The sequence below is a fragment of the Nanorana parkeri genome, unplaced genomic scaffold (genome assembly GCF_000935625.1).
Source record: "Nanorana parkeri isolate BGI_ZX_2015 unplaced genomic scaffold, ASM93562v1 scaffold969, whole genome shotgun sequence".
In the NCBI taxonomy this organism is placed as follows: Eukaryota; Metazoa; Chordata; class Amphibia; order Anura; family Dicroglossidae; genus Nanorana; species Nanorana parkeri.
This window is the reverse complement of record NW_017307237.1, coordinates 6,637-20,028: the sequence shown is the minus strand read 5'-3', so window position 1 is coordinate 20,028 and position 13,392 is coordinate 6,637. Positions and strand designations below refer to the sequence as shown.

The following is a 13,392-nucleotide window of genomic DNA, read 5'->3' as shown; positions in this document are numbered from 1 at the left end:
CATGCTTTTTATTCCTATATTGAGTATACAAATACCTGTTGAGTTTGTTTTTACTAAGAATGCCTTGCATTTGAAGCTATAACTTGTCTGTCTTTCTTACCTAAATCTGCTATTTTGACTTCTCTAAATTAACTAGATTGCAATGGATATACACTTTTAATATTTTAGAGGTTACATAAATACAACTTCTGCATTTGAATTGAGGGGGAAGGAATTTCTCTAGCCGACTTACATTTCAATTTGCCCTCCCTTTACATCCCTTTTGCTTTTGCTTTATTTAATGTATAACCACACACATTTTTCTTGCCTTTAGGTGTGAAAAAACATACAGGGTTATTCACAAAAGGGTGAAGAGTTTGGAGAAGGCAGGAGAAGTGAACAATCTAGGTCAACATAGATGAACATGAAAGTGAGCTGAATTGGAGAATTTTTCCAAATCAGCTATGCTGTCCTAGATTGTTCACTTCTCCTGCCTTCTCCAAACTCTTCACCCTTTTGTGAATAACCCTGATGGTATTTTGAGTCTGATCGCCTAAAACAGCAACAGAAAGTGTTCGAAATACTTAAAAAAATGAATACGTATTTATAAATAAGCGTTATCTTACCTGATATGAAGAGTTAGGCCTATGATTTTTCTGAGTTGCATATTCATTACTTGCATGTTGAGTAGTACTTGGAGTAAAAACAATTAAGTCATTTTTAGTTTGCTGTGAGTTTGAACAAACCCTGTATTGAGTGTGTTGTGAATACATCCAACTACCCCCAGTGTTGGAACAAATCTTGTAACTTTCTTTAAGGTCATTGAGTTCATCCCTATATGTTTGCCACCTTAAAACAGTGAAGGCAATTAATGTAATGAGAAATATACTTGATATTATGCATATGGCAACAACCAGGTAAACATTTGTGTCAGAAAATTCTTCATCACTGTGTTGTGACTCATTATTATTCAGCTTGATTTCTTCACCAGCTTCTATGAAAAGGATGACAATTTGTGTTACAGCAGTCATTATTGGCTCTCCATGATCTTGAGCAACTACAACTAATCGGTATTCATCAGTATCTGAATCTGATAATGCACGTTTTAAACTGATATCTCCAGTTCTTTCAGAAATTACAAATGGTGTTTTTACTGATGGCTCCTTAAAATTGTAAGCTATCCAGGCATTATATCCAGAATCTATGTCCACAGCTCTCACTTTAGTAACCAGATGTCCAAGTTGTGCTGATTTTGGAGTTTTAATTGGCATTGGGTAATATGACAATGGAAAAGTAGGTGAATTGTCATTTATATCTTCAATAAAAATATTTAGTGTTAAATTAGAGCTTAGTGGTAGTAGACCAGCATCCGAGGCCTTTATATGGCACTGAAAATATGTGAATTGTTCATGATCAAATGACACTAATGCAAATACTTTCCCATTGTCTGGATTGATAGAAATGTAGGAAGATATGGGGATCCTGTCAATGGTGGTATCCAGCACTGAATATGTGATGAAGGAATTCTGTGCAACATCCGGGTCAAAGGCTGATACTGTGTAAATATGAGATCCTGGTGGGTTATTTTCCTTGATAAAAATAGTATCAGCAGGCCATTGGAACTTGGGAGCATTGTCATTCACATCACTTATAGGAACTTTTATAGTTTTTGAAACTGAAAAAGATGGAGAACCTTCATCTCTTGCTGTGATTAAAACTTCATATTCACTCTTTTTTTCTCTGTCCAGTGGTCGATTCACAGTCAATGAAAAATCTCCCATAAATGCTGGATTTATTTTGAAGGAGGAATGATCAGAAAGGTAGCATTGGACTTTGCCATTGGATCCAGAATCTCTGTCATGAACACTAATTATGGCAACTGTTGTTCCCTGTGGGGAATCCTCAGGAACAGGAACTGATAATGATGTCACTGTTATATCAGGAGGATTGTCATTTACATCAACAACAGTTACTAGCATTTTACAGTGTCCGACCATTGGGTGGTCTCCTTTATCAATAGCATCAACTTGAATTTCATACATTTTAGTCTTTTCAAAATCTATTTCACCATTTACACTTATTTCTCCAGTATGTTTATTTAAAGTGAAAATCTTGCTCACTTCCTCCATCCCCATGTTACTAAATTCATATACTAGTGCTGCATTTTTTCCTTGATCTAAATCTGTTGCATTCAGCCTAAACACTATAGATCCTTCAGGGGCATTTTCAATCACACTAGCTTGATAGAATGGTTGATCAAAGGAGGGGGCATTATCATTAACATCTTCAACATCAATAATTATTTGTGTTGTGCCACTTAATCTTGGCTTGCCTCCATCATAAGCTGTGAGGGTAAGATTGTGAACAGAGTGCTTTTCTCTGTCTAGAGATTTCTTTAGCACAAACTCCAGTGATCTGATTTGGTTCATGTATTTCTGAAAATCTAATGTAAAATAATCACTGGCACTAAGCTCATAATTTGTAATGGAATTTGTTCCTAGATCTGGATCAACGGCCCCTTTTAGTGGAAAATGAGATCCTGCAGGTCTGAGCTCTGATATCAATAGATTAGTCACAGGGAAGGAGAATTTGGGGCTATTGTCATTTATATCTTCGATTTCTACATCTACACGATACATCTGAACAGGTTTATCTACAATAACTTGCAGAGGAATAATACAGAATGGTGTGTCTGGACACAACAGCTCCCTGTCTATTGTTTCCTTAACAAACAGAATGCCATTCTGCAGATTCACTTGAAAATATTCTTTTTCATCTCTAGAGATAACACGTAACATTCTGGAATTAATCTCACCTATATCCAGTCCTAAATCCTGTGCAATTCTTCCAACAAAGGTGCCGTGTTTGGTTTCTTCGGGGATGATATAATGTAGCTGACTCAGGACCACATCCCAAGACATTTGGAGCAAGATGTAATAGACCAACCGGCTTTTTGATTGATAGCTCTGTTTCATGAGCATTTCTTGAATTCAGTGATGATGGAGATGGTAGTATCGTCAGTAAATAAGGCATTCACTCTCAGAGAATATCCACAAGATGGGAAATCATATCTTTCATGGCCGAAACCCTTACAGCAAGATGTTCAGTATGCTGTAATAATGTTTTGAATTCACATTACCCTGCCGCAATAAACTGGCGTAGAATGACATCTGGTGTCTGTTTTTCATACTGCATGCAATTTGAGCAAAACATACATTTTCCTATAACTACAATTTCTAGTGCTGCAATTGAAAAAATAAAAATGCTAAACTGCTAAGTATGTTTTGTCAGAATGTAGTCCAATTTATAACTGCAAGGGAAATAGGTGCAAGATTTCATGAAAAAGTATTTAACCACTTGAATCTCCAGTGCCTTTTTTTACCTAAATCTGTATCCCAGAGCATATTTGTTTTATTTTGGTGATGTCTCATTACAGCTTTTAGATTTTGTAATCTATTCTAATGTATTATACATCTTTTTGGGGGACAACTAGGGCTTTAATTTGGTAGCAAATTTGAATACATATTTTTATTTCATTGGTTGTAAAGAAAAATAAAAACAAAATGACCTGTAATTTTCCCAATAAAACATTTATATAATCTGCAGCTGGTTGTCATCAATCAGTAACCACTGCAGGGCTATCCTGCATAGCAAACCACATAGCAGCTGCTGCACACCGGCTCTTTTCTAGATTGTATACAGTGCTGGAGACTTATATAAAACTGCGGCAATCAGGTGTGGATGATCATAGCGCAGCTTATTTGAGTGTGTTCCTGTTATAAACATAAGCGTTGAGAGACAGTATGTAATATTGGAGATAAGCACACTGTCAAATGAGATTCAGGTTTCCTTCTGTCTCCACCTGTGGTCTCTCACCAAGGAGGTTTTTAGCTTTTGGTTTGCAGTGCTTATTACACCTATGGTCATGATTGATAAATACTATCAACTATCTAAGTCAAATTTATGTTATCTATGTATCCATGATATTCATATAATTATATTTAAAACTCAACACACAAAGTCTTCTTCAAAGGAATACCCTGACCAATTGTTCATTAATTCAATAGGGAAGCTCCATTGGCTCTATTTGTCAGAATCTCCTAACAATGAGTGCTGTCACTCTGTGTGTGTATACCCTGCAAACAGGTATAGTCATGTAAGCATCTGCCTGGGGTTTAAAGCACTATTTAAATTAGCACTTTTTAATGCTGCCCTTGCTATTGCAATTTATTATGCCTTTTTTTAGTAATAGCCCTGTAGTTTTCTTTACCCACTGACACTTTTAGGAGTGTCAGAAGCTTTCTGTAATAGACCTTGTATGGGCCTCAATGCCACCAGGGTGTTAGGTTGCTGTCTCTTCTAATGCCTCAAGCTGTATGTAGGAGAGTCACTGCTCATTATGTGGCAATAAGGAGTTCTGATTCTTGCCACTATCAAAGATGTTGTGGATATTTAAATTTAGATCCCCTGATCCCAGATGGGAATACTTTGATTTTTGAAATAATTATCTGTGGTTTTTATTAAAGCTTTGAATTGTGGATATCAGTATGCTGAAGGATTTTTCCATCTAATCTGTAGAACCTATTGTTGTTAAATGTGAGTATTGCTTTTATTGTTAAAGTTAACCTTTTAGATAATTTTATTGTACTCAAGATACAAATATTGGAGTTGTCACTGCAATATTTGTGTCAGACATCCTTTTTTATTGCTTCACTACTCAGCGGGGTTGATTTACTAAAGGCAAATAGGCTGTTTCTTTGCAAGAACAATTGCCCTTAGCTTAGTGAATGAGATGAAGCTAAGGTACAGGCAAAAACTGCAAAAACTGTTGTTGTTTTTTTTTTAACTTTCCTTCTACATGATAGGGTATTTATTTTAAGGTAAAATTTTCACCACGTTTACTAAGCTAAGGGAAAATGCCCTTGCAAAGTGAACAGCCTATTTGTAGGAGGGAAGTGTTAGACAGTTTGACTGTTCAGAATAATTGTATAGTTATTTCTGGCTCCCTGTTACAGTTACATCCTACATTATTTGTGCAGGCATCACAGGGACAGGAATGGAAGGAAACTTTTCCCAGTGGGGTAACAGGTAGAAACTAAAACCTTACAAAAATGTTAACTCTTCCCCATTCTACCCAAATCTATAAAACATGGCTACAGTTTTGCTTTAAGTCACCCAAATAGAAGTATATAGCATAAATCATTACTACCTTAAAACATTTGAAATGACCAATCATGCTAGCCTGCTAGGTAATGCATTTGGCCGGCCGTTTTTTTACTACGGCCGGCCCGTAGGTAGTTAAGAGAAGTAATGGTGGTCTACATTGGTCATTATACTTTGAACAACATTATTTTCACATTTCAAAAAACAAAAGAATAACATAAGCATTTCCTAATATTCATTTCAATATTTTCCATCAATCTTGTAATCCATTAGTTATTCCCTCTTGTGATTGAATGCCATTCCTCTGCTATAAATGGGTGAATTTTTCCTTTCATTTGATAGAACTGAACTTCAGGGAAATATAAAAATGTAATGTAATGCTTGCATTTAATGTTAATTTCTTAGCCCACAGAAACTGATATTTCTGGGATTTCTATAAGTGAGATCTGTGAACTTGAGCACTAAGGCCTGCATGCCTACTGTAAACATTATGAGGGATTCCCAATCTCCCTGCTGCATTTTATTTATTGTATGCAATAGCTGGAACACACAAAGGTGGGCAGGAACACCAAAAACTCCCAGGTCCACAGTTATAGAAATGTAAATTATGACACTAAAATATTTCTGTTGTTGTATTAAAGGTATATAAGAAGGCAGGAGCTGACACTGCTCATTGGGTTCCACCTATATACCTTTTGGGTGGACTGACTCTTTTAAATCATTTTTAAATGCAACTAATGTAAGCACCTAAATCATTCTCCTGATCAATCTGTATGGTTACAGTAGACATCAAGGACATGGCTGTGCTGGCTGGCAGGGGCCCCCGGAATAACAAGACTTCTTAATTAAAAATGCTTTGACAGTTAAACAGTTCCCATAGTTCCCTAAATATTTAGTTAATTTCATGTTTTGTAATGGTGAGGGAACCATTTAAACATACAAGTTATAGTAATTAAATATCTTAACTGATAGAAGGAATCTGGTATGACACGTTGTTGATTTTGACGTTCTTCATTACCGTATATACTCGAGTATAAGCCGTCCCGAATATAAGCCGAGGTACCTAATTTTAGCCAAAAAAACTGGGAAAAAGTATTGACCCGAATATAAGCCGAGGGTGGGAAATGAGGCAGCTACTGGTAGATAGATACCATTAAAATACATTAATATTTATTTAAAAGAAAAATAACCTAGCTCTGTAAGTGGAAAAGGGGGTACAGGGCTACATATCATGTACTACGGATCATTTAACCCATTCATATTAGCAGAGGATAATTGTAAATCTATTGTTCAGTGCACTCTATATGTAGTATATAGTACATGTACATATAGAGTGCCTGCAACAATACATTTACAATGATCCTCTGCTAACATGAATGGGTTAAATGATCCATAGTACAGGGCTACATACAGATCATTTAATACATTCATGTTAGTATAATTGTAAATGTATTGTCTGCACTGTATTAGCAGTATATACTCTATATAGAGTATATACTGCTAATACAGTGCAGACAATACATTTACAATTATACTAACATGAATGTATTAAATGATCTGTATGTAGCCCTGTACTATGGATCATTTAACCCATTCATGTTAGCAGAGGATCATTGTAAATGTATTGTTGCAGGCACTCTATATGTACATGTACTATATACTACATATAGAGTGCACTGAACAATAGATTTACAATTATCCTCTGCTAATATGAATGGGTTAAATGATCCGTAGTACATGATATGTAGCCCTGTACCCCCTTTTCCACTTACAGAGCTAGGTTATTTTTCTTTTAAATAAATATTAATGTATTTTAATGGTATCTATCTACCAGTAGCTGCCTCATTTCCCACCCTCGGCTTATATTCGGGTCAATACTTTTTCCCAGTTTTTTTGGCTAAAATTAGGTACCTCGGCTTATATTCGGGACGGCTTATACTCGAGTATATACGGTACTTGGGTTTTGAGAGGTATTTGGAGTAAAACCAATTAAGTAATTCTTGGCTTGGAGTACTTTGAGCATACCCTATACTGAGTATGTTGGGAATACATCCAGCTGCCTCCAGTATTGGAACATATTTTGTAACTTTCTTTCAAATCATTGACCTCATCTTTGCACTTGTACCATCGTAAAACAGTAAAATTCCTGTTACACTTGTCATGACTGGGTGTCCATGGTCTTGTGCAACTATAACTAGTAAGTATTCTTCAATATCTGATTCTGAAAATGCACGTTTTAGACTAATTTCTCCAGTTTTTTCAGAAATAACAAATGGCATTTTGGCATTGTAACCAGAGTCCATATCTATAGCTTTAACCTTAGTTATGAGGTTTCCAGGTTGAGCTGATTTAGGAGTTTTAATTTTCATAGAAGAATAAGATGCAAGAAATGTAGGTGCATTGTCATTAATATCTTCAATAAAAATATTTAGTGTTAGATTGGAACTCAGTGGAGGCAGAGCAGCATCAGTAGCTGTTATGTGACACTGGAAGTAGCTTGGTTGTTCATGGTCAAGTGATACTAAAGTGAATATATTTCCATTTTCTGGATTAACAGAGATGTAAGAAGAGATGGGAATTCCGTCAATGATGCAATCTCTGACTGAATATGTGATAAAAGAATTCTGGCCAATATCTGGATCAAAAGCTAAGGCTGTATAAATATGAGATCCTGGTGGATTGTTTTCATTGATAAAGATTACATCAACAAACTGATGAAATTGGGGTGCATTGTCATTCACATTACTAATAGAAACTTTTATGGACTTTGAGATTGATAGAGGTTGGGAACCTTCATCTCGTGCTCTAATTACAACTTCATATTCATCTTTGCTTTCACGATCTAATGGGCTATTCAGTGTCAGTGAAAAGTCCCCTGTATAAGCTGCACTAATTTTGAAGGGCGCTTCGACAGAAATCTGAAAATTTACTTTCCCATTTGATCCTGAATCTTTGTCCCTTACTGTAATAATTGCAACTGTTGTTCCTACTGGTGAATTCTCAGGAACAGGAACTGAAAGTGATGTCACTGTCATCTCAGGAGGATTGTCATTGAAATCTATAATACTCACTAGGATTTTACAGTATCCGATCATTGGATGATCCCCATTATCAATTGCATCAATTTGAATTTCATACATTTGGTCTTTTTAAAATCTATTTCACCTGTCACCCGAATTTCTCCTGAATGTTTATCCAGACTAAAAACTCTGCTCACCTCCTCAATGTTATTAAATTCATATACTATTTCACTATTCTTTCCCTGATCTAGATCTGTTGCATTTAACTTAAACACCAGAGATCCTTTTGGAGCATTTTCAACCACACTGCACTGGTAAAATGGTTGATCAACAGAGGGGGCATTATCATTAACATCTTCAACATGAATTACTATTTGTGTTGTGCCACTTAATTGTGGTTTGCCACCATCATAGGCTATCAGTGTCAGATTGTGAACAGACGTTTTTTTCTCTGTCTAAAGACTTCTTCAGCACAAGTTCTAAAGATCTAATTTGGTTCAAATATTTCTGAAAATCTAATACAAAATCATCACTAGCACTAAGCTCATAATTTATAATAGAATTTGTTCCAAGGTCTGGATCAGCTGCCGCATTTAAAGGAAAATGAGATCCTGCAGGTCTGAGTTCTGATATGACTTGATTATAACATACTAGAAAAGAAAGTTGGACTATTATCATTAATGTCTTCTATTTCAACATCTACACGCTACATTTGTACAGTCTTATCTACCATAAACTGCAGATGAATAATGCAGAAGGGTGTATCTGGACACAGCAGCGCTCTGTCTATTGTCTCCTTAATAAACAATATTCCATTCTGTAGATTTACTTGGAAATATTCCTTTTCATCCACAGAGACAACACGTAACATTCTGGAATTAATCTCACCTAAATCCAGTCCCAGATCCTGAGCAATTCTTCCAACAAACATGACATGCTTGGATTCCTCTGGGATGACATAATGAAGCTGACTCAACATGACATCCCATAATATTTGTAGGAATAAAAAATGGAAAAAACTATTTTTTGCTTGATAATCCAGATTTGGATTAAACATGTCTTATATTCTCAGACCAGAGATGACAATTCTTGTAAATAAGGCATCCACTCTCAATTGATTTCCACAATAGAGGAAATTAAATCTATCATGGCCGAAACGCCAGCTTCAAGATGTTCAGTTGGTATTAACGAATACATCTATTCTTCCTGTGCACTGATGACATAAATTGGTGCACAGTGTCATCTAGTGTCTGAATTAGAAACTACAAGTTCACAATGCAAATGTGAGCACAGTGTTTACAAATAAATAATGTTTATTTCTCATTTCTTTTTTTGGAAGGAAATGTAAGAAATTCAGTCAGAAAAAAAAGATAAAATAAAGTGTGCTGCTAGGTCAGTACCATTTGTCCTTGCTTAAACTGAATTTTTATCCAGTTTCTATAACTCTTTACTTTGTTTGATAATAACCTTATCATTGGAAAAGATGAAAAGTGGATACTCTATAATTTAAGCTGTACTTTCTAAAATTATATAGCTAAATGTTTATTTGATTGCATTCACCTCTTAAGTACATTAATTCTTTGAGTATACAGGTATGCAATTTCCTGAGAGAATAATGTTACCCTAGCTAACCATGTGCATCCCAAGTATGCAGTACATTTACTGAGTTGAAATTAGAGTTTACAGCTAAAATGAAAATAAAATTACTACCTATATGGAAGGTAAAACATTTTAAATGTCAAACCATTTTCTCTAACTACTACTGTGAGTAACATTAATACTCACAAGTCATCAGTGATTTACTAAAGTGTTGCAAGACAAGTGAATGTATGTTCTACTGAAAAAATCAAACAACAATTTTACAAATATTTACATCCCTTAATCTTGGTATCTCATTTTATAAATTAGTTGTCAATGCTGCAGAGTTGGGGCAGTCTAAAATTTTCCTCTAATTATCTGTCCTCTAATTAAAATCCTTTTTTAAAGGAAAAACTTAGTTCATTAACTAAAAAAAAAGAAATTAAATATCATGTAGTTTTAGTTGCAGCAATGCAAGATAGAAAAAAAAATGATCTGACTTTCTGGCCAAAAGTTCCAACTTTGACCAACAAAGTCACTAAGACAATATTTTATTAACTAAATTCAGAGTTGTAAGGCCTATCCATTTCTATTTATATCCTCGGCCGAGGCACCCTGTGGATTTTTTTCAAACAACAGGATCAATAAACCTATGAAAAACCTATGGAAAAAATCCCCACCAAAGGATACGTGAGTAGGAACCACTGATATATTATCTTGTTTCGATTATATATTTTTTTTTCTTAGTCTTTTTGATACGCTTTCTTTAAAAACGGGAGGAAGATCTCTCCTACCCGACTTTGGCAATAGTTACACGTCCAATAGCCAATATATATACATACAAGATATATCTTTACTACTGAGTTCTGTGAACAAACTCACAAACCGATGGCGATATGATCCAAGGGCAGTGATTTAAAACTACACCTTTATAAAAGAATTTCAATACGACCAGGGACAGAAGGAAAGGATTTCTTTGATAGATATGAATACTGACTCTCTTTTTCATCCACTTCAATAAAATCTCCCCCCTTAGCGGGGCTACAATCTATCAAATATAATCCGATTCAAAAGGTAGTAAACATAGGGTTTTGACTCAAAGGTGCAGCAATCAATTCGGGCCAAAAATCACCACCCAGAACAAAATAGCTTATAGTCAGTGTTCATTCAGTTTTTATTGCGTATGTCATTTTTTGTTTAAATGTATGTAGTGGTGTTTGGATATACACCAAATAAAGTTTTTTTGTTTGACTAAATACAAATTTGGGTCTGTCCCGATCATCCGTGAACCCTTAGACTGCCTCCCCTTTGAAAACAGTCCACCTCCTTTTTCTCATATGCTGCTATCAGGTTACTGATACGGTTGACAGACACCCCTCAAAAGAGTAATTGAACGAGCATGGATCTCCAGGAGTAAAACAATCCTGTTTTTTGTAACAAAAATTATGCAACCCTTAACCTGGTATTTTGTTGCACTACCTTTAGAGGCAGTCACTGAAAACAAGTGATTGCTGTAGCACAATAATTCAGTACTTTATTCTTGGCCATTCTATCAGGGTTATTCACAAAAGGGTGAGGAGTTTGGAGAAGGCAGGAGAGGTGAACAATCTAACACAACATAGCTGCATTGGAAAGTGAGCTGATTTAGTTACAGAAAGTGGTGGTAGTAGTTATTTTGAAATTATTTGAGAGTAGTTACCACAAGTAGTTTGTATGCTGCCAGTGAGAAGTATTCCCGTAATCTAGATGTTGTTGTAAATTAAATTTTTCCAGGTTCTTCATTCTTAAATCTCTAGCTATAAGCATAAATGACAGCATTCACTATCCTTAGGAACAGAAACATAAAGGAATACTACTGTCACCCATAAAACATAATTATTTATATAGCATTATAATGCATATCTAAAGTATTTACATTGTCATCAGAGCACTATGGTGCATTTCAGTGGCAGCAACCTGAATTATACATGTGTCTTGATAAAAGGTCAAGGACATTGAGAAGCTTTTTACTTAACCTATACAAATGTCGACTTTTAATCATTTAATCTATCCTTTCATGGTATTTTCTGAAATGTTAATACTTTGATTTATAAAAATTTGTATCAAAGAAAAGTCCCCTTGGGTCTGATTTATGTAATGGGAAGTTAAGTGAAATTGAATTCTCTACAATAATCACATAAAGAACAATAAGTCACATAAAGAACAAGTTGACTTTTTTGAAATTTCCCAGATATATATTGGATATTTAAGGTAGATACTGTACATGTAAAAGTTATCTCCCTTCATGCAACATGATTTTCTTTGTATAAAAAAAAGAGTAAACATATTGTTTTGAAGAATGGAATGCAGCATGCCTAGCAAACCAAAGGCTTACATGATAAAAACCAACAAACAGACATTAGAAATATCTTCAGTTTCACCAAACAATTTTTACTACTTCAACTTCTACTACAAAGTCAACAATAAACACATTTTTATTTAAAAATCTGTTATAAAATATAGCTATCCACAATTTTTGCTATGCCAAAGCATGTTTAAAAAAAATGTAACACAGCTGTTTAAAGGAGAAATTATTAAATTGTAGAGTATACATGTATACATATTCCCACATGAAGCAATTTTTTAATAAATAAGAATAGGGTGTGCATTATTGTCATTGATTTACCAAAAGCAAATAGACTGTTCAATTTACAAGGGCATTTTCAATTTGCAAGGGAATTTTCCCTCAGCTTAGTGAATGAAGTAAAACTCAGCTGACTTCCATCTTCTAATCATGTGCAAAGTAAACAGCCTATTTTCCCACACAGAAATCCCATGCAGGAGCAACATCTAAGGGTCAGTAAGCTGCAATATATTACAGTTTTGTTTTAGGTTTATATATATACCTGAAATATGTTTGCGGCATGCAAACTACAATGCAAATACATTCACATCTCCAGCTCTGGTACCAACTAACAGATAATCCTATTAAAAAGTCGTCATAACCTGTTATATATACATATATACACACAAACACACACACAGTAGATATATATATACTGATGATGATACTATCTGGTTAATATTTTAGCGAAGCTCTAGTGAAAATAGAATTAAGTGGTATAAATGGGGTAAATCTTGGATCTTAGATTGGTTAGTACCACAAAACATCTGGAATTAAACATCATGAAAAGATCAATGGAGAATGGAGCATAGCATCCCAGTTTTCTGTCTTCTACCAAGTTTTTTCAGCATGTGCCATATACATTATGTTCCAAATTCTAACACACTTTTCTGTGTAAAAAATGTTATGTGAAAACCCTTAACAAAAATATTAAAAGTAGAAATGAATATGCTTTATTTACTGATCTCTGCATTGTTTGTTAAGTTATGTCACTCAATACCACAGCATCATGTGACATGTCATACTATGTCATATGAGCCCTATGTACAGGGCAGTGGCGGACCTAAGGAACAAAGGGCCCTGGTGCAAGATTTTTTTTGGGCCCCCCCCCCCAAAAAAAAACCACAAACACAGCGCTCTCCTCCCGCAGCGCTCGGCCGGCTGTCACTTTCTCTCCTCCCCGCTGGGACACAGAGCAGCGCCCAGCGGGGAGGAAAGAAAGCACGGATGCGCTGCTGTATCAGCAGAAAAATTGCACTTTTGGCATTT

The 13,392-nt window shown here is 35.2% G+C and overlaps 1 protein-coding gene and 1 pseudogene across 1 annotated transcript in view; both read right to left on the bottom strand.

Annotated features, from left to right (window-relative positions):
- Positions 1–3,053, bottom strand: part of LOC108795466 (protocadherin alpha-C2-like) — a 254,355-nt gene extending 251,302 nt beyond the window's left edge. Inside the window, exon 1 of the mRNA XM_018566722.1 lies at positions 606–3,053. Within this exon, the coding sequence (XP_018422224.1) occupies positions 606–2,960 (2,355 nt within the window). The 5' untranslated portion in view covers positions 2,961–3,053. The remainder of the gene's footprint in view (positions 1–605) is intronic.
- Positions 3,054–7,235: 4,182 nt separating this feature from the next.
- On the bottom strand, positions 7,236–9,219 carry LOC108795458 (annotated as a pseudogene).
- Positions 9,220–13,392: the final 4,173 nt, after the last annotated feature.